General features: G+C 43.7%; 1 protein-coding gene across 2 annotated transcripts; it reads left to right on the forward strand.

The window, feature by feature from the left end:
• Positions 1-216: 216 nt before the first annotated feature.
• LOC106598652 (palmitoyltransferase ZDHHC11) lies at positions 217-20,976 on the forward strand. Of its 2 annotated transcripts, none has more exons than XM_082975873.1 (12): positions 217-2,873; positions 3,071-3,104; positions 10,569-10,796; positions 11,735-11,913; positions 12,147-12,248; positions 12,504-12,628; positions 15,847-16,044; positions 16,449-16,567; positions 16,792-16,850; positions 17,744-17,804; positions 17,979-18,057; positions 20,200-20,976. In XM_082975873.1, the coding sequence occupies exons 1-12, from the start codon at positions 2,863-2,865 to the stop codon at positions 20,307-20,309; spliced, it is 1,305 nt and encodes a 434-aa protein (XP_082831999.1). In that variant the 5' UTR covers positions 217-2,862; the 3' UTR covers positions 20,310-20,976. The 2 variants fall into 2 exon arrangements, with proteins under 2 accessions (XP_082831999.1, XP_082832000.1); XM_082975874.1 differs by having other exon boundaries at positions 220-2,873; positions 15,889-16,044.
• Positions 20,977-21,913: the final 937 nt, after the last annotated feature.

Genomic DNA, 21,913 nt, shown 5'->3' on the forward strand with positions numbered 1-21,913 from the left:
CTAGAGAGTTGAAAACAGCAGGTCTGGGACAGGTAGCACGTCCGGTGAACAGGTCAGGGTTCCATAGCCGCAGGCAGAACAGTTGAAACTGGAGCAGCAGCACAGCCAGGTGGACTGGGGACAGCAAGGAGTCATCATGCCAGGTAATCCTGAGGTAATCCCCGAGAGAGAGAAAGAAAGGAAAGAAAGAAAGAAAGAAAGAAAGAAAGAAAGAAAGAAAGAAAGAAAGAAAGAAAGAAAGAAAGAAAGAAAGAAAGAAAGAAAGAAAGAAAGAAAGAAAGAAAGAAAGAAAGAAAGAAAGAAAGAAAGAAAGAAAGAAAGAATTAGAGAGAGCATACTTAAATTCACACAGGACACTGGAGAAATACTCCAGATATAACAGACTGACCCTAGCCCCCAGACACATAAACTACTGCAGCATGAATACTGGAGGCTGAGACAGGAGGGGTCAGGAGACACTGTGGCCCCATCCGATGATACCCCCGGACAGGGCCAAACAGACCCTACTGTGTCAGTAGTACACACTACTGTGTCATTCATTAGCTTTTCTTTCAAATGTTTTGGGCACTTCAGGGATTGATATGATACAGTGGAGTCTTATCTCGTACTTTTCAAGAGGGCAGATATCAGAGCGGTATAAAAGGGCTCCCGAGTGGCGCAGCGGTCTAAGGCAGTGCATCACTACAGACCCTGGTTCGATCCCGGGCTGTATCACAACTGGCCGTAATTCGGAAGTCCCATAGGGTGGTGCACAATTGGCCCAGTGTCGTCCGGCTTAGGAGAGGGTTTGGCCGGGATAGGCCGTCTTTGTAAATAAGAATTTGTTTGTATCTAACTTGCCTAGTTCAATAAAGGTTAAAAACAAGCTCAGGGACCATATGTATCAACCATCTCAGCATAGGAGTGCTGATCTAGGATCAGACCCCCCCCCATCCATGTAATCCTGTTCATTGTGAACTAAATGGCTAAACTGATCCTAAATCAGCAGTCTTTTACTCTGAGACACTTGATATATAATAAGGCCCCAGGAGCCTACCAACTGTCCTCCTCTCATAAAGGATGTTATCACGCAGGTTGTATTGGTCCGGTGTGAAAAGGACTGGTCCCTGTGTTTACATGGCTGCCCACTGTTAGTGAGAAAAGGAACAAGCATGTTGGAGTGGAGTCTCTTACAGGCCACCCAAGAGCTATTGTTGCTAAGCTACATGTCCAACCCACCAGTTTTAGCTGGACTGTCTGTTCTATTTAAGGACAATTCTAGAATGGACTCTTGTATTAATGGAAAGGTAACACAGTTGCCATGCAATGTTCCATCTCTTCTCACAGCCACTGTATCTCTGTGGCTGAGAGGAAAGAGACTATTCAATGTTGAGTTCAAAACATCACACTGAAATGAATGTCAATGTTGTTAGTAGGTCTGTGCTGGTTTATGCCCATCAAGTTATGAAAAGGGTTCATTCAGACCATTAGGGACGGTGGGTAAGAAACAGGATACAAAGGAACAATATACACTATATATACAAAAGTATGTGGACACCTTTAAATTAGTATATTCTGCTATTTCAGCCAAACCCGTTGCTGACAGGTGTATAAAATAGAGCACACTGCCATGCAATCTCCATAGACAAACATTGGCAGTAGAATGGCCTTACTGAAGAGTTCAGTGACTTTCAACGTGGCACTGTCATAGGATGCCACCTTTCCAACAAGTAAGTTTGTCAAATTTCTGCCCTGCTAGAGCTTCCCAGGTCAACTGTAAGTGCTGTTATTGTAATATGGAAACGTCTAGGAGCAACAACGACTCAGCCGCGAAGTGGTAGGCCACACAAGCTCACAGAACGGGACCACCTAGTGCTGAAGCGTGTAGGGCATTAAAATGATCTGTCCTCGGTTACAACACTCACTACTGAGTTTCAAACTGCCCCTGGAAGCAACATCAGCACAAGAACTGTTCGTCAGGAGCATCATGAAATGGTTTTCCATGGCCGAGCAGCCGCACACAAGCCTGATATCACCAAGCGCAATGCCAAGCGTCGGCTGGAGTGGTGTAAAGCTCGCCACCATTGGACTTTGGAGCAGTGGAAATGCGTTCTCTTGAGTGATGAATCACGCTTCACCATCTGGCAGTCTGACAGATAAATCTGGGTTTGGCGGATGCCAGGAGAACCCTACCTGCCCCAATGCATAGTGCCAACTGTAAAGTTTGGTGGAGGAAGAATAATGGCCTGGGGCTGTTTTTCATGGTTCTGGCTAGGCCCCTTAGTTCCAGTGAAGGGAAATCTCAACCCCATCGAACACCTTTCGGATGAACTGGAACAGACTCCTACACATTCTTTAAAAGTGCACTATAAAGGGAACAGGGTTCCATTTAGGATGCAGACTTTAAAGCATGTGTAGGAGTCTGTTAAGAAAGCAGAAGTTTCACTGCCACAGTATTTCCTACCTGGTTTCAGTTCCTGTTGTTCTGTGGAGGCTATAAATTATGTAGCATAATAACTGTAAAGTAAATTACTCCTAAAGAAGCAAACCAGTCATGGGAAAGAATCTCCCTAATTATAGCTACATGAAGTTGAATGCAATGCCAAGGTTATAGGGCTAGAGTTCTAGGCTGCATATGTAGACATATATTTCATTTTTATAAAAAAAAAAAAAATGTTTTAGGTATGAAAAGTACTGAAAAAGTTGGTTGTGCAGTCAGCCTGGTAAATGTTAAAGGCATCCTTTCAGAGGGTGTTATATTAGCACCGCGTACGGAGCATGCGCGTTTCTCCAAGGCCAGTTTCCATAGCAGTGGTCGCACGGCGAGATAAGTTCTCCAACTTATGATGATTGACTGACACCCACCGTGCAAGTTCCTTTGATATGGATCTTACGTACGTTACATTTTATATAGCCTAGTAGGCTTCCTAAGTGTTGCCTGCTCAATTGATTCAGTGCGCTTTTGCGTTTTGGCAAGAGACTGTAGTTGAGACAAAAGTCCGACTGATTGGGTGAACCAAACAATTATGGGCAATCAAGACGGTGAATTCTGCTTCTTAATTTGAGCAAATATTTATTTTTGTCATCACAGTGTGCTTTTCGTTATTGAACGCCATCCGACAAACGTAAGTAATTTTCTAATAATTCTGAATACACTTTACAGATGTAAAAAGGTCAACTTCAATAGAACATTTGATGTGTTTTGATATAATGTGTCTAATCAGTTTATGTATTTTATGTTTGCAGCTGTGCACGTTGGTGTTTTGGAAAATGTTTAGTTCTGATTGTGGTGTTGTTTGCTAGCGTTGTTGAGTGTGTGACTGACAGATGATGAAAACAAATCGCATTATGGAACATTCGCAGTTACAAACGTCCGGTTGGTGCATTTTGTTACGGCTTCTCTATAATAAAGCCATTTGCCTCACTATACATTTTCCTGTCTCGATTTATGTTTCAACTATTGTGGGAACTAGGGCTACATTATTTGCCTAGGAAAACAGTGTAGTCGGAGAAACCATCCGATTGGCAGGAGCTCAAATAAGAAGCCTGGGTCCTATTCATTAGTCCACACCGGGGCAAAACGTTTTACAACTGCAAACGAAAACGAGAGTTTCTTATAGGACAAGTCTAGACTAGTCTTTCCCAGTTTCAGTACATCTTCTTCCGTATGGCGCTTAATGAATACGCCACAGGGATTTATTACTGAATTTGCTAGGCAACCGAATTTCAACCCCTGTCAATGAACTCAGGAGGCACACAGGATCATACGCCCATGTCAAAGCGCTGGCTCAATGCCCATGTGTGCCAAAATTAAGATGATGACAATACGATTAGCTCTACAGCATCATCATTTTTCATACACTAACATTCTGACTATTGAATTTTGAGAATTAAGAGAATGGTCATTATGATTTTGACAGCTTAGTGGAGAAGGTAAGACGAGGAAGGGACAATTTTAAGTCAGAAAGAAATAACGATAGAAACATAGTGGCATAGGAGGAGTTTGTCCGCGTAAATGTCATAGAAAAAGTTCAGCTTTGATTGGGAAAGGTTAAAATGTGACTGGCTGACTGCTCAAAGCAATATCCTCCTTGTGAAACGAACTTCTGTTTTTAAAAAACAGATAGTCCAAAGAAAAGGAAGTAAATTTGTTTTCATCTTAACCAAAACCGTCCAGAAGGGTTGGATATTATGACCACAGTTGCGTCCGTCCCAAACGGCACCCTGTTCTTTATATAGTGCACGACATTAGACTAGAGCGCTATGGGTCCTGGTCAGAAGTAGTGTAATATATAGGGAATCGGGTGCCATTTGGGACGTCAGCCCAGAGTGTTTAGATACAATGCTGAACCGCTATGGACACTGTGAGATAAGCTGTTGATACAGGATGGTTGTGGGGGATGGTAACGATGCCGTCATGCTACAACTCAACTCATTTCCCTGGCAAATGTAACCGCAGCCTACCAGTGTGGCATCATGCGTTCTAAAAGAGACACAAAACATCCCTTTCACTTTTGGTGTGATGATGGAAGGGGGCAAGTTGTACTTGGCCATTTGACACAAAAAATGAAGAACTTTGGATCCTAGTCATCATAGTCTATAACCAGGGTCCTAGTCATCATAGTCTATAACCAGGGTCCTAGTCATCATAGTCTATAACCAGGGTCCTAGTCATCATAGTCTAAAACCAGGGTGGTAGTCTATAACCAGGGTCCTAGTCATCATAGTCTATAACCAGGGTTGTAGACTATAACCAGGGTCCTAGTCATCATAGTCTAAAACCAGGGTGGTAGTCTATAACCAGGGTCCTAGTCATCATAGTCTATAACCAGGGTCCTAGTCATCATAGTCTAAAACCAGGGTGGTAGTCTATAACCAGGGTGCTAGTCATCATAGTCTATAACCAGGGTCCTAGTCATCATATTCTATAACCAGGGTCCTAGTCATCATAGACTATAACCAGGATCCTAAGTCATCATATTCTATAACCAGGATCCTAAGTCATCATATTCTATAACCAGGATCCTAGTCAGCATAGTCTATAACCAGGGTCCTGGTCATCATAGACTATAACCAGGGTGGTAGTCTATAACCAGGGTACTAGTCATCATAGTCTATAACCAGGGTTGTAGTCTATAACCAGGGTTGTAGTCTATAAACATTTAAACATTTAAAACATTTTAGTCATTTAGCAGACGCTCTTATCCAGAGCGACTTACAGTAGTGAATGCATACATTTCAAACATTTTTTCTCGGTACTGGTCCCCCAGGGTCCTAGTCATCATAGTCTATAACCAGGGTCCTAGTCATCATAGTCTATAACCAGGGTCCTAGTCATCATAGTCTATAACCAGGGTCCTAGTCATCATAGTCTATAACCAGGGTACGAGTCATCATAGACTATAACCAGGGTACGAGTCATCATAGACTATAACCAGGGTACGAGTCATCATAGACTATAACCAGGGTCCTAGTCATCATAGTCTATAACCAGGGTCCTAGTCATCATAGTCTATAACCAGGGTCCTAGTCATCATAGTCTATAACCAGGGTGTTAGTCATCATAGTCTATAACCAGGGTGTTAGTCAGCATAGTCTATAACCAGGGTCCTAGTCAGCATAGTCTATAACCAGGGTCCTAGTCATCATAGTCTATAACCAGGGTTGTAGTCTATAACCAGGGTCCTAGTCATCATAGACTATAACCAGGATCCTAGTCATCATAGACTATAACCAGGGTCCTAGTCATCATAGACTATAACCAGGGTGCTAGTCATCATAGTCTATAACCAGGGTCCTAGTCATCATAGTCTATAACCAGGGTCCTAGTCATCATAGACTATAACCAGGGTCCTAGTCATCATAGACTATAACCAGGGTCCTAGTCATCATAGACTATAACCAGGGTCCTAGTCATCATAGACTATAACCAGGGTGATAGTCATCATAGTCTATAACCAGGGTCCTAGTCATCATAGACCATAACCAGGGTCCTAGTCATCATAGTCTATAACCAGATTCCTAGTCATCATAGTCTATAACCAGGGTCCTAGTCATCATAGACTATAACCAGGGTGCTAGTCATCATAGTCTATAACCAGGGTCCTAATCATCATAGTCTATAACCAGGGTCCTAGTCATCATAGTCTATAACCAGGGTCCTAGTCATCATAGTCTAAAACCAGGGTGGTAGTCTATAACCAGGGTCCTAGTCATCATAGTCTATAACCAGGGTCCTAGTCATCATAGTCTAAAACCAGGGTGGTAGTCTATAACCAGGGTACTAGTCATCATAGTCTATAACCAGGGTTGTAGTCTATAACCAGGGTCCTAGTCATCATAGTCTATAACCAGGGTCCTAGTCATCATATTCTATAACCAGGGTCCTAGTCATCATAGACTATAACCAGGATCCTAAGTCATCATATTCTATAACCAGGATCCTAAGTCATCATATTCTATAACCAGGGTCCTGGTCATCATAGACTATAACCAGGGTGGTAGTCTATAACCAGGGTACTAGTCATCATAGTCTATAACCAGGGTTGTAGTCTATAACCAGGGTCCTAGTCATCATAGTCTATAACCAGGGTCCTAGTCATCATAGTCTATAACCAGGGTCCTAGTCATCATAGTCTATAACCAGGGTGATAGTCATCATAGTCTATAACCAGGGTCCTAGTCAGCATAGTCTATAACCAGGGTCCTAGTCAGCATAGTCTATAACCAGGGTCCTAGTCATCATAGACTATAACCAGGGTCCTAGTCATCATAGTCTATAACCAGGGTCCTAGTCATCATAGACTATAACCAGGGTCCTAGTCATCATAGACTATAACCAGGGTCCTAGTCATCATAGACTATAACCAGGGTCCTAGTCATCATAGACTATAACCAGGGTGCTAGTCATCATAGTCTATAACCAGGGTCCTAGTCATCATAGACCATAACCAGGGTCCTAGTCATCATAGTCTATAACCAGATTCCTAGTCATCATAGTCTATAACCAGGGTCCTAGTCATCATAGACTATAACCAGGGTGATAGTCATCATAGTCTATAACCAGGGTCCTAGTCAGCATAGTCTATAACCAGGGTCCTAGTCATCATAGTCTATAACCAGGGTCCTAGTCATCATAGTCTATAACCAGGGTCCTAGTCATCATAGTCTAAAACCAGGGTGGTAGTCTATAACCAGGGTCCTAGTCATCATAGTCTATAACCAGGGTCCTAGTCATCATAGTCTAAAACCAGGGTGGTAGTCTATAACCAGGGTGCTAGTCATCATAGTCTATAACCAGGGTTGTAGTCTATAACCAGGGTCCTAGTTATCATAGTCTATAACCAGGGTCCTAGTCATCATATTCTATAACCAGGGTCCTAGTCATCATAGACTATAACCAGGATCCTAAGTCATCATATTCTATAACCAGGATCCTAAGTCATCATATTCTATAACCAGGATCCTAGTCAGCATAGTCTATAACCAGGGTCCTGGTCATCATAGACTATAACCAGGGTTGTAGTCTATAACCAGGGTTGTAGTCTATAAACATTTAAACATTTAAAACATTTTAGTCATTTAGCAGACGCTCTTATCCAGAGCGACTTACAGTAGTGAATGCATACATTTCAAACATTTTTTCTCGGTACTGGTCCCCCAGGGTCCTAGTCATCATAGTCTATAACCAGGGTCCTAGTCATCATAGTCTATAACCAGGGTCCTAGTCATCATAGTCTATAACCAGGGTCCTAGTCATCATAGTCTATAACCAGGGTCCTAGTCATCATAGACTATAACCAGGGTCCTAGTCATCATAGTCTATAACCAGGGTCCGAGTCATCATAGTCTATAACCAGGGTCCTAGTCATCATAGTCTATAACCAGGGTCCTAGTCATCATAGACTATAACCAGGGTCCTAGTCATCATAGACTATAACCAGGGTCCTAGTCATCATAGACTATAACCAGGGTCCTAGTCATCATAGACTATAACCAGGGTCCTAGTCATCATAGTCTATAACCAGGGTCCTAGTCATCATAGTCTATAACCAGGGTGATAGTCAGCATAGTCTATAACCAGGGTCCTAGTCAGCATAGTCTATAACCAGGGTACTAGTCATCATAGTCTATAACCAGGGTTGTAGTCTATAACCAGGGTCCTAGTCATCATAGACTATAACCAGGATCCTAGTCATCATAGACTATAACCAGGGTCCTAGTCATCATAGACTATAACCAGGGTGCTAGTCATCATAGTCTATAACCAGGGTCCTAGTCATCATAGTCTATAACCAGGGTCCTAGTCATCATAGACTATAACCAGGGTCCTAGTCATCATAGACTATAACCAGGGTCCTAGTCATCATAGACTATAACCAGGGTCCTAGTCATCATAGACTATAACCAGGGTGCTAGTCATCATAGTCTATAACCAGGGTCCTAGTCATCATAGACCATAACCAGGGTCCTAGTCATCATAGACCATAACCAGGGTCCTAGTCATCATAGTCTATAACCAGATTCCTAGTCATCATAGTCTATAACCAGGGTCCTAGTCATCATAGACTATAACCAGGGTGCTAGTCATCATAGTCTATAACCAGGGTCCTAATCATCATAGTCTATAACCAGGGTCCTAGTCATCATAGTCTATAACCAGGGTCCTAGTCATCATAGTCTAAAACCAGGGTGGTAGTCTATAACCAGGGTCCTAGTCATCATAGTCTATAACCAGGGTCCTAGTCATCATAGTCTAAAACCAGGGTGGTAGTCTATAACCAGGGTACTAGTCATCATAGTCTATAACCAGGGTTGTAGTCTATAACCAGGGTCCTAGTCATCATAGTCTATAACCAGGGTCCTAGTCATCATATTCTATAACCAGGGTCCTAGTCATCATAGACTATAACCAGGATCCTAAGTCATCATATTCTATAACCAGGATCCTAAGTCATCATATTCTATAACCAGTGTCCTGGTCATCATAGACTATAACCAGGGTGGTAGTCTATAACCAGGGTACTAGTCATCATAGTCTATAACCAGGGTTGTAGTCTATAACCAGGGTCCTAGTCATCATAGTCTATAACCAGGGTCCTAGTCATCATAGTCTATAACCAGGGTCCTAGTCATCATAGTCTATAACCAGGGTCCTAGTCATCATAGACTATAACCAGGGTCCTAGTCAGCATAGTCTATAACCAGGGTCCTAGTCATCATAGTCTATAACCAGGGTTGTAGTCTATAACCAGGGTCCTAGTCATCATAGTCTACAACCAGGGTCCTAGTCATCATAGTCTATAACCAGGGTCCTAGTCATCATAGACTATAACCAGGATCCTAGTCATCATAGTCTATAACCAGGGTGATAGTCATCATAGTCTATAACCAGGGTCCTAGTCAGCATAGTCTATAACCAGGGTCCTAGTCAGCATAGTCTATAACCAGGGTCCTAGTCAGCATAGTCTATAACCAGGGTCCTAGTCAGCATAGTCTATAACCAGGGTCCTAGTCAGCATAGTCTATAACCAGGGTTGTAGTCTATAACCAGGGTCCTAGTCATCATAGACTATAACCAGGATCCTAGTCATCATAGACTATAACCAGGGTCCTAGTCATCATAGTCTATAACCAGGGTCCTAGTCATCATAGTCTATAACCAGGGTCCTAGTCATCATAGACTATAACCAGGGTCCTAGTCATCATAGTCTATAACCAGGGTGCTAGTCATCATAGACTATAACCAGGGTGCTAGTCATCATAGTCTATAACCAGGGTCCTAGTCATCATAGTCTATAACCAGGGTCCTAGTCATCATAGTCTATAACCAGGGTGCTAGTCAGCATAGTCTATAACCAGGGTGATAGTCAGCATAGTCTATAACCAGGGTCCTAGTCATCATAGACTATAACCAGGATCCTAGTCAGCATAGTCTATAACCAGGGTGCTAGTCAGCATAGTCTATAACCAGGGTGATAGTCAGCATAGTCTATAACCAGGGTCCTAGTCATCATAGTCTATAACCAGGGTCCTAGTCATCATAGTCTATAACCAGGGTGCTAGTCAGCATAGTCTATAACCAGGGTGATAGTCATCATAGACTATAACCAGGGTACTAGTCATCATAGTCTATAACCAGGGTCCTAGTCACCATAGACTATAACTAGGGTTGTAGTCTATAACCAGGGTCCTAGTCATCATAGTCTATAACCAGGGTCCTAGTCATCATAGTCTATAACCAGGGTCCTAGTCAGCATAGTCTATAACCAGGGTGCTAGTCAGCATAGTCTATAACCAGGGTTGTAGTCTATAACCAGGGTCCTAGTCATCATAGTCTATAACCAGATTCCTAGTCATCATAGTCTATAACCAGGGTCCTAGTCATCATAGTCTACATCCAGAGAGGTTTTCCTGGCCAGGTATTGTGGTCAGGAGAAAGGCCTGGGCTCCGTCCCAAATGGCACACTAGTCTCTATATAGTGCACTACATTTGATCAGAGCACTATGTGTCCTGGTTTAAAGTAGTGCACTGAATAGGGTGCCATTTGGGACCTTGGTCCTATGTGTCGCTGTCTTCTGTGTTCCAGATGAGCTGTTTTGGGCGGGGGCTGAGGCGGACGGCCCCTGCACGCGGCAGCAGCAGGAATGAGCTGGTGACCCCCTCGACGGCATCTCTCTCCAGGGTTAACGGCTGGGCCTGTCCCCCTCACTCCTTCCAGCTGGTGGGATGGACCATATACAGCTACATGGCTGTAGTTGGCTTTGGGATCTATATTCCACTACTACCTTCACCCTGGAGCCACATGGCCTACTCTGTAACCTTTACTCAAGGAGTCAAGGACTCTGGGTCGAAAGCCGAGGTTGAAAAGGTTTCAAGGGGGCCTGGGTCAAATACTTTCAAATACTTGAGCTGCACTCGATTGACTTTGCCTGGTACAAGTAGAACCATTTGATTTAGTTTTCCAGGTACAAGTAGAACCAATAGAATAGTACCAAAAGTCATTCTCAACTCAAATAAGTGTAAATATTTGACCAAGGTGTTCACGTCAGATGTTTTCTGTGAGATGTCTTGCTTGGTTTCAGTTCCTGAAATATTTCTGCTTTGAGTGAAGAGCAAGACCTATACATTGCATAGAAGGCTTTAATGTTGCCATGCGTCCCAAATGGCACCCTATTCCCTACATAGTACACAACTTTTGACCTAAAGTAGTGCACTATATAGGGAATAGGGTGACATTTGGGATGTAAGCCACTGTCATCACAGCTCTTTTGTCTTGATTTGACTGCAGTATGATGTCAGCTGCACCTCTTGTTTAAAGGCTAGCAGGTTGATGGCAGAAACAGAAAGGGTTTATTTATTCAGACTTGGCACTACTACTCCTCCTCACATAGAGAAGCTTTTGTGTACCTCCATGGCTCTCCTAAATGCCCCGTTTCTTATGTGTGGCTCTTCCACACACAATGGAATCTTCTGTGAGAAGATCATGAATGAGTTGAAGGTTATATTATTCACTAGTATTATTCACTAGTATTATTCACTAGTATTATTCACTAGTATACCGTATAGTCATTTGAAGTCACTAAGGTCTGTGAAAATGACATCTGGAATGAGAGTGGACACTTCTTATGTCAAACATCGATACTGAATCAGATATTCAAGCTGGTTTGGATTCTACTATGGTTCATGGTGTGGTTATTTTATCAATTCTATCAATATTTCCCTTGTTAGACCCTTGACCATTCCACTATGCAGCTGACTGGTATAGCCTTCATTGTGCACCTGGTCACCCATCTAGCTGCCGTGTCTATAGACCCAGCAGAGGCAGGCGTCCGTGCCAAGAAGAGCTACTCCAACCCACTGCCTGTCTTCGACAAGAAGAAACAACCTCATGTTATCCACAACCTACACTGCTACCTGTGTAAAATCAATGTGTATGTATCTCACCCAAGTCTCTTTAAAAGAGCAATCTGGAAATGGTCAAATGTTTTCACTTTTAAAAGTGGCGGGCGGATATTTTGTTCCGGTTTGAATTCAGGATTTCCCCTTTAAAAGTATATATTTCTGACCTGTTGCATTATACTATACATTGAGATACAATTGTGTTTTTTTTCTCATTGAGGAAATTGCAACAAGGTTGATGTGGTTTCTCTGTGTCTCTCTCTAGGGACCCGAAAGTGAAGCACTGTGGTGTGTGCAACAAGTGTATTGAAGACTTTGACCACCACTGTAAATGGCTGAATAACTGTGTGGGGGGTCAGAACTACTGGTAAGAGGAAGCATGGGAGGATGGCCCATTTCAGTCAACGTTGACTACTAAGAGTTTGAGGAAATATTGTTTTGAATATCATTCTTTTAAATGTAGTTTATTTCAGCCACTTTGCTTTAGCATCTGCTTTGCTTGTTCTTTGGGGTCTGGGCCGGGTAACTGGAAAGCACTTTGTGCCTCATATAAAAAGGACAAGGTTAAATCCAATACATTTGATTGAGATCAAAGCCACGTTTCTCTGTTTCTCCTCCTCAGGTACTTCTTTGTGACGGTGTTGTCTGCTACGCTGGGCGTCCTCGTGCTTCTCGTGGTCATCCTGTTCATCTTCATCCAGCATTATATGGACCCTGCCAGTCTCCGCACCGCACAACAGTTTGACAGTATGTTTTCTTCTCCTCACCGTACCATAGTTTTCCAGTGAGTTCATCACCTCACCACAGTTTACCAGTGAGTTCATCACCTCACCACAGTTTACCAGTGAGTTCATCACCTCACCACAGTTTACCAGTGAGTTCATCACCTCACCACAGTTTACCAGTGAGTTCATCCCCTCACCACAGTTTACCAGTGAGTTCATCCCCGCACCACAGTTTACCAGTGAGTTCATCACCTCACCACAGTTTACCAGTGAGTTCATCACCTCACCACAGTTTACCAGTGTGTTCATCACCTCACCACAGTTTACCAGTGAGTTCATCACCTCACCACAGTTTACCAGTGAGTTCATCACCTCACCACAGTTTACCAGTGAGTTCATCACCTCACCACAGTTTACCAGTGAGTTCATCACCTCACCACAGTTTACCAGTGAGTTCATCACCTCACCACAGTTTACCAGTGAGTTCATCACCTCACCACAGTTTACCAGTGAGTTCATCACCTCACCACAGTTTACCAGTGAGTTCATCACCTCACCACAGTTTACCAGAGTTCATCACCTCACCACAGTTTACCAGTGAGTTCATCACCTCACCACAGTTTACCAGTGAGTTCATCACCTCACCACAGTTTACCAGTGAGTTCATCACCTCACCACAGTTTACCAGTGAGTTCATCACCTCACCACAGTTTACCAGTGAGTTCATCACCTCACCACAGTTTACCAGTGAGTTCATCACCTCACCACAGTTTACCAGTGAGTTCATCACCTCACCACAGTTTACCAGTGAGTTCATCACCTCACCACAGTTTACCAGTGAGTTCATCACCTCACCACAGTTTACCAGTGAGTTCATCACCTCACCACAGTTTACCAGTGAGTTCATCACCTCACCACAGTTTACCAGTGAGTTCATCACCTCACTACAGTTTACCAGTGAGTTTATCTCCGCATCGCCCCACAGTTTACCAGTGAGTTTATCTCCGCATCGCCCCACAGTTTACCAGTGAGTTTATCTCCGCATCGCCCCACAGTTTACCAGTGAGTTTATCTCCGCATCGCCCCACAGTTTACCAGTGAGTTTATCTCCGCATCGCCCCACAGTTTACCAGTGAGTTTATCACCTCACCACAGTTTACCAGTGAGTTTATCACCTCACCACAGTTTACCAGTGAGTTTATCACCTCACCACAGTTTACCAGTGAGTTTATCACCTCACCACAGTTTACCAGTGAGTTTATCACCTCACCACAGTTTACCAGTGAGTTCATCACCGCACCACAGTTTACTAGTGAGTTCATCACCTCACCACAGTTTACCAGTGTGTTCATCACCTCACCACAGTTTACCAGTGAGTTCATCACCTCACCACAGTTTACCAGTGAGTTTATCTCCGCATCGCCCCACAGTTTACCAGTGAGTTCATCACCTCACCACAGTTTACCAGTGAGTTCATCACCGCACCACAGTTTACCAGTGAGTTCATCACCGCACCACAGTTTACCAGTGAGTTCATCACCGCACCACAGTTTACCAGTGAGTTCATCACCTCACCACAGTTTACCAGTGAGTTCATCACCGCACCACAGTTTACCAGTGAGTTCATCACCGCACCACAGTTTACCAGTGAGTTCATCACCTCAAAACAGTTTACCAGTGAGTTCATCACCTCACCACAGTTTACCAGTGTGTTCATCACCTCACCACAGTTTACCAGTGAGTTCATCACCTCACCACAGTTTACCAGTGAGTTCATCACCTCACCACAGTTTACCAGTGAGTTCATCACCTCACCACAGTTTACCAGTGAGTTCATCACCTCACCACAGTTTACCAGTGAGTCGTGGTCTTTGGTGGTGTTAGGTCAGCTTAACTAGACTAGATAGAGAGGAGGCAATGCAGACGACTGGGTTCAATATGAGGTCATCAGAGAAGTAATTGGATGATGATTTTGATCATCTATGTCAGGTATGGGCAAAAAAACGGCCCTTGTCTGTGTAGGTGTGTTGAGTAATGGGACGTGGCTGGTCTTCCTGTCTGTAGGTGTGATGAGTAACGGGACGTGGCTGGTCTTCCTGTCTGTAGGTGTGTTGAGTAACGGGACGTGGCTGGTCTTCCTGTCTGTAGGTGTGTTGAGTAACGGGACGTGGCTGGTCTTCCTGTCTGTAGGTGTGTTGAGTAACGGGACGTGGCTGGTCTTCCTGTCTGTAGGTCTGTTGAGTAACGGGACGTGGCTGGTCTTCCTGTCTGTAGGTGTGATGAGTAACGGGACGTGGCTGGTCTTCCTGTCTGTAGGTGTGATGAGTAACGGGACGTGGCTGGTCTTCCTGTCTGTAGGTGTGATGAGTAACGGGACGTGGCTGGTCTTCCTGTCTGTAGGTGTGATGAGTAACGGGACGTGGCTGGTCTTCCTGTCTGTAGGTGTGTTGAGTAACGGGACGTGGCTGGTCTTCCTGTCTGTAGGTGTGATGAGTAACGGGACGTGGCTGGTCTTCCTGTCTGTAGGTGTGTTGAGTAACGGGACGTGGCTGGTCTTCCTGTCTGTAGGTGTGATGAGTAACGGGACGTGGCTGGTCTTCCTGTCTGTAGGTGTGTTGAGTAACGGGACGTGGCTGGTCTTCCTGTCTGTAGGTGTGATGAGTAACGGGACGTGGCTGGTCTTCCTGTCTGTAGGTGTGATGAGTAACGGGACGTGGCTGGTCTTCCTGTCTGTAGGTGTGATGAGTAACGGGACGTGGCTGGTCTTCCTGTCTGTAGGTGTGATGAGTAACGGGACGTGGCTGGTCTTCCTGTCTGTAGGTGTGATGAGTAACGGGACGTGGCTGGTCTTCCTGTCTGTAGGTGTGATGAGTAACGGGACGTGGCTGGTCTTCCTGTCTGTAGGTGTGATGAGTAACGGGACGTGGCTGGGCTTCCTGTCTGTAGGTGTGTTGAGTAACGGGACGTGGCTGGTCTTCCTGTCTGTAGGTGTGTTGAGTAACGGGACGTTGCTGGTCTTCCTGTCTGTAGGTGTGATGAGTAACGGGACGTGGCTGGTCTTCCTGTCTGTAGGTGTGTTGAGTAACGGGACGTGGCTGGTCTTCCTGTCTGTAGGTGTGATGAGTAACGGGACGTGGCTGGTCTTCCTGTCTGTAGGTGTGATGAGTAACGGGATGTGGCTGGTCTTCCTGTCTGTAGGTGTGTTGAGTAACGGGACGTGGCTGGTCTTCCTGTCTGTAGGTGTGATGAGTAACGGGACGTGGCTGGTCTTCCTGTCTGTAGGTGTGATGAGTAACGGGACGTGGCTGGTCTTCCTGCCCCTGGTACCCATGGAGACAAGCTCAGGGAGTCTCCTGGTTGTAGCCTTCCTCACGGTCATGTTGGCTACTGGCTCTCTACTGCTGCTGGTTCACCTACTGGGCTTCCACATCTATCTCTGTGAGTTACAAACTGGTCCAGGGGCTGTATGTATCAAGTGTCTCAGAGTGAAAGTGCTGATCTAGGATATAAAAACATAAGTGTGTTCATTATGATCTGAAAAGCAAAACTGATCATTGATCAGCAGTTCTGTTCTGAGACTTTGTGAATACGGGCCCAGACCTGGGTAAAATATTGTACATATGTCAAAATACTTTTGAATACCTTCCATATACTAGATTTTAGCTTGATTTAGTACAATGGAACCGATGGAATAGTGTATGTGTATGTGAGTTGGCATGACAACACTTCATTATTCTCTCTGAGGATGTTTCTCTTGCAGCATTACAACAATACACAAGGTCATCACAACAAGACACTACATACTGCATGTCTTCCTTCCTTCATTCCTCTGGTCTCTGCAGTGTTAAACAGAATGAGCACGTATGACTACATTATAACAAGACGGCGTAAACAGGCCAGCCAGCAGGACATAGAGATGGGCTTTCCCCAGTCATCTGACAGCAACGGCAACGCAGGACAGGTCAGATCCTTGTTTCACTACTCCTCTCTGGCCTTGGTGATTAACCAACCAGGATTTCTGGAAGAACTTGGCATTTTGGGAAAGTTACTGGAATATTGCGACCCTAATTCCAATAGTTGCATGCAAACAATTTTTTTTCAATCCCACAGCTATGAGTTTGGTACAAGTGAGACTACACAATCATGTATTCTCAGGATTGATATGTTGATTTTATTGTTTTTTAGAATCATCTGCAAATGGAGCCCTCCATGGATTGTGATGCGTTGTTGTCAGACAGTGTCAGGTAGGTAATCCCACTAGGAAATCATGATACCGATGCATTTGGTTATCATGTACAGTGTTGCAAGACACAAGTACTGGAAGTTTTCCTGCTATGCAGCTGTGAAATTGTAGTCTTCCAAAGTGTAAAAGTTATCTCAAAGATAGACTTATAGAATAACACATTATTGTACTTATCTCAAAGATAGACTTATAGAATAACACATTATTGTACTTATCTCAAAGATAGACTTATAGAATAACACATTATTGTACTTATCTCAAAGATAGACTTATAGAATAACACATTATTGTACTTATCTCAAAGATAGACTTATAGAATAACACATTATTGTACTTATCTCAAAGATAGACTTATAGAATAACACATTATTGTACTTATCTCAAAGATAGACTTATAGAATAACACATTATTGTACTTATCTCAAAGATAGACTTATAGAATAACACATTATTGTACTTATCTCAAAGATGGACTTATAGAATAACACATTATTGTACTTATCTCAAAGATAGACTTATAGAATAACACATTATTGTACTTATCTCAAAGATAGACTTATAGAATAACACATTATTGTACTTATCTCAAAGATAGACTTATAGAATAACACATTATTGTACTTATCTCAAAGATAGACTTATAGAATAACACATTATTGTACTTATCTCAAAGATAGACTTGTAGAATAACACATTATTGTACTTATCTCAAAGATAGACTTATAGAATAACACATTATTGTACTTATCTCAAAGATGGACTTGTAGAATAACACATTATTGTACTTATCTCAAAGATAGACTTATAGAATAACACATTATTGTACTTATCTCAAAGATAGACTTGTAGAATCACATATTATGCATGGCACCTCCTTGTTTTTTTCTGTGGTAGCTGCAAGAATCAGGAAACAGGAACTATTTCAAGTCGACTTTCTGGATCTTTCTGTACTGAGGTCAGTTACCCTAACCAAATGAAAGGTTATCACTGAACTACTTTTGTCATCGTATTGTAAAATAATATTTAGGGTATTGTCTGTATGAAGGTCTTTTGTTTCAGAACTATCAGTTAGGAACATTTGCTAGAAAATATTGTTATAATAAAATAAGTCAATATGTTCTTGTTCTAGTTGGACAACTTCACTAAATCATCAGAAAAGGAAAATGGCTTTTACTATGGCACAGAGCTACCCACCCAGATTATACCAGGTGAGTTTACCCACCCAGATTATACCAGGTGAGTTTACCCACCCAGATCATACCAGGTGAGTTTACCCACCCAGATTATACCAGGTGAGTTTACCCACCCAGATTATACCAGGTGAGTTTACCCACCCAGATTATACCAGGTGAGTTTACCCACCCAGATTATACCAGGTGAGTTTACCCACCCAGATTATACCAGGTGAGTTTACCCACCCAGATTATACCAGGTGAGTTTACCCACCCAGATTATACCAGGTGAGTTTACCCACCCAGATGATACCAGGTGAGTTTACCCACCCAGATGATACCAGGTGAGTTTACCCACCCAGATGATACCAGGTGAGTTTACCCACCCAGATTATACCAGGTGAGTTTACCCACCCAGATTATACCAGGTGAGTTTACCCACCCAGATGATACCAGGTGAGTTTACCCACCCAGATGATACCAGGTGAGTTTACCCACCCAGATTATACCAGGTGAGTTTACCCACCCAGATTATACCAGGTGAGTTTACCCACCCAGATTATACCAGGTGAGTTTACCCACCCAGATTATACCAGGTGAGTTTACCCACCCAGATGATTCCAGGTGAGTTTACCCACCCAGATGATTCCAGGTGAGTTTACCCACCCAGATTATACCAGGTGAGTTTACCCACCCAGATTATACCAGGTGAGTTTACCCACCCAGATTATACCAGGTGAGTTTACCCACCCAGATGATACCAGGTGAGTTTACCCACCCAGATGATACCAGGTGAGTTTACCCACCCAGATGATACCAGGTGAGTTTACCCACCCAGATGATACCAGGTGAGTTTACCCACCCAGATGATACCAGGTGAGTTTACCCACCCAGATGATTCCGGTTGAGTTTACCCACCCAGATTATACCAGGTGAGTTTACACACCCAGATGATACCAGGTGTGTTTACCCACCCAGATGATACCAGGTGAGTTTACCCACCCAGATGATACCAGGTGAGTTTACCCACCCAGATGATACCAGGTGAGTTTACCCACCCAGATGATACCAGGTGAGTTTACCCACCCAGATGATACCAGGTCAGGTTACCCACCCAGATGATACCAGGTCAGGTTACCCACCCAGATGATACCAGGTGAGTGTACCCACCCAGATGATACCAGGTGAGTGTACCCACTCAGATTATACCAGGTGAGTGTACCCACCCAGATTATACCAGGTGAGTTTACCCACCCAGATTATACCAGGTGAGTGTACCCACTCAGATTATACCAGGTGAGTGTACCCACCCAGATTATACCAGGGGAGTTTATCCACCCAGATGATACCAGGTCAGGTTACCCACCCAGATGATACCAGGTGAGTGTACCCACCCAGATGATACCAGGTGAGTGTACCCACTCAGATTATACCAGGTGAGTGTACCCACCCAGATTATACCAGGTGAGTTTACCCACCCAGATTATACCAGGTGAGTGTACCCACTCAGATTATACCAGGTGAGTTTCTCCACCCAGATTATACCAGGGGAGTTTATCCACCCAGATTATACCAGGTTAGTATACCCACCCAGATTATACCTGGGGAGTTTACCCACCCAGAATATACCAGGGGAGTTTACCCACCCAGAATATACCCGGGGAGTATACCCACCCAGATTATACCCGGGGAGTATACCCACCCAGATTATACCCGGGGAGTTTACCCACCCAGATTATACCCGAGGAGTTTACCCACCCAGATTATACCAGGGGAGTTTACCCACCCAGATTATACCAGGGGAGTTTACCCACCCAGATTATACCAGGGGAGTTTACCCACCCAGATTATACCAGGGGAGTTTACCCACCCAGATTATACCAGGTGAGTTTGGGCAGACAATTTAAATTAAGACTGAACTTTTTTAAACGCCTACGCTGAATTTAGGTCTCTGGGTCTTTCCTATTTAACTAGAGCTGTGTCCCAAATGGCACCCTGTTCCCTATTTAGTTCACTACCTTTGACCAGCACCCAGTGAATATGGGTCCTGGTCAAAAGTAGTGCACTGCATAGGGAATAGGGCGCAATTTGGGACACAGCCCTAGGTGATTATCAGTGTAACTAATTCCAATCTGCTGGTTTTCCTCACTGACATGTTTTAAATGTTCTGTCTGGAAGGTGAAGTGGTGATGGATGACCCCTTGGGCTGGAGGTTGGGTGGAGGTGGAGAGGGCCCCAGAGCAGGCCAGTGTGAGGGGGTCCCCTACACTGACAGAGCTCATCAGTAGCTGGTCTCTGATGCTCTACAGGTGGCCACACACAGTACCTGAGGAACTAAAGGCATTGACACGCCATAGCGAACGTCGTCCGTGTGCAGTACAGTAGATCACCTACTGGATGTTGACTAACTGTGGTCGATACAACATGTTAAATCTTTGGGAAATGAACAAAGAATGACTGTTGATGTTGTCTGGTCAGAAGCCATGGAATCGGCCACCGGAAGCAGTATTTACCCAGCACAGCACTGGGGAACAAATAGAATGTTCATGCTGGATTGAAGCTACCATGATGCCTCCAACGGACCTCCTGCTGTTGCCTATGACGATCACCACTTGGACCTGGAAATGGAACTTTGGATTCCGAGCTTCTAAAATGCATCATGGAATGTTATGGAATGTGCTAGTGAATAGAACACATTGGATGCAACCTGGATTCCTATGGAAGAGGACAGACAATGTGATTTCTCAAATCTTGACTGCGATGGGTGACATTTGCTTTTTTAAAATAATTTACTATTTTAATAGGATATATACACTGAGTGATGGGAAGGACATTTATTTTGTAGCAATTTTATGTATTTTATCTGAGGATTTAAAGAATTGTTTTACTTGCTAATTTAGCCATTTCAGATCATAATGTTCTTGCCTGAATTGAATAATAAAATGTGTAAACATACCATACAAACTCTTGAATGAAATGTTCCATTCCCAAGCTAACCACACAGTGGCGCTACTGAGACTCATTGAACAACAATTGAACTACAATAAATGTCCTTAATTTATACCCTATGTATATCCAGGCAATGGAGTGGCAGAGCATTTGTCATTCCTAAGAAACATTTCTTGGAGCTGTACCTAAATTAGTGTCTTGGATAATCCATGAGTGCTGTACAGTGGTGGCTGGTCGCACTTTAAATGGGGAGGACACGGATCATAGTAATGGCTGGAACGGAATGAATGTATTTTGTTTGATACCATTCCGTTCACTCCATTCCAGCCATTATTATGAGGCGTCCTCCTCTCACCAGCCTCCTCTGGTGCTGTTTCACCACCAGCCTGCCTGGCCCCAGTGGACACTGTGTTATATAATCTCCAGTTCTACATGTTAAATCATTACCACTAGTTGTATAACCCTTTAAAGAGGTCTATGCCATGAGTGGACAAGATCAGAGAATTAAGCATAAATAGAAATCAAATTACCCACAGAGGTTAGATGGGGGCAGAGTAATACAATTACAGAGACTTTGAGACTTTGATTTTCAAGTCCCATGTGCATTCCAAGCAGAACTGTTGACGTTGAAGGAAGGAGAGGGTTCTGTCCCAATCTCTATCTTTTAGGGAATATCTTATTTCCCTAGAGAGAGGATGCATCCCAAATGACACCCTATAAGCCCTGGTTAACAGTAGTGCACTAAAGGAATAGGGTGCCATTTGGGATGCAAATTGCCTCTACTGTATCTTTGAGGGAAATCTTGTTTCCCTAGAGAGAGAATCCCACAGGCCGTGTGTTGACCAGCCCACACAAGACATCCTGTACCCAGACTAGAGCCAGGGTGCATTTCCTGGAGAAAATATGTTTTTATTTTCTAATCTTTTTATATACATGCCATGGC

This window comes from Salmo salar, chromosome 05 (assembly GCF_965601325.2).
Source record: "Salmo salar chromosome 05, fSalSal1, whole genome shotgun sequence".
Lineage (NCBI taxonomy): Eukaryota > Metazoa > Chordata > Actinopteri > Salmoniformes > Salmonidae > Salmo > Salmo salar.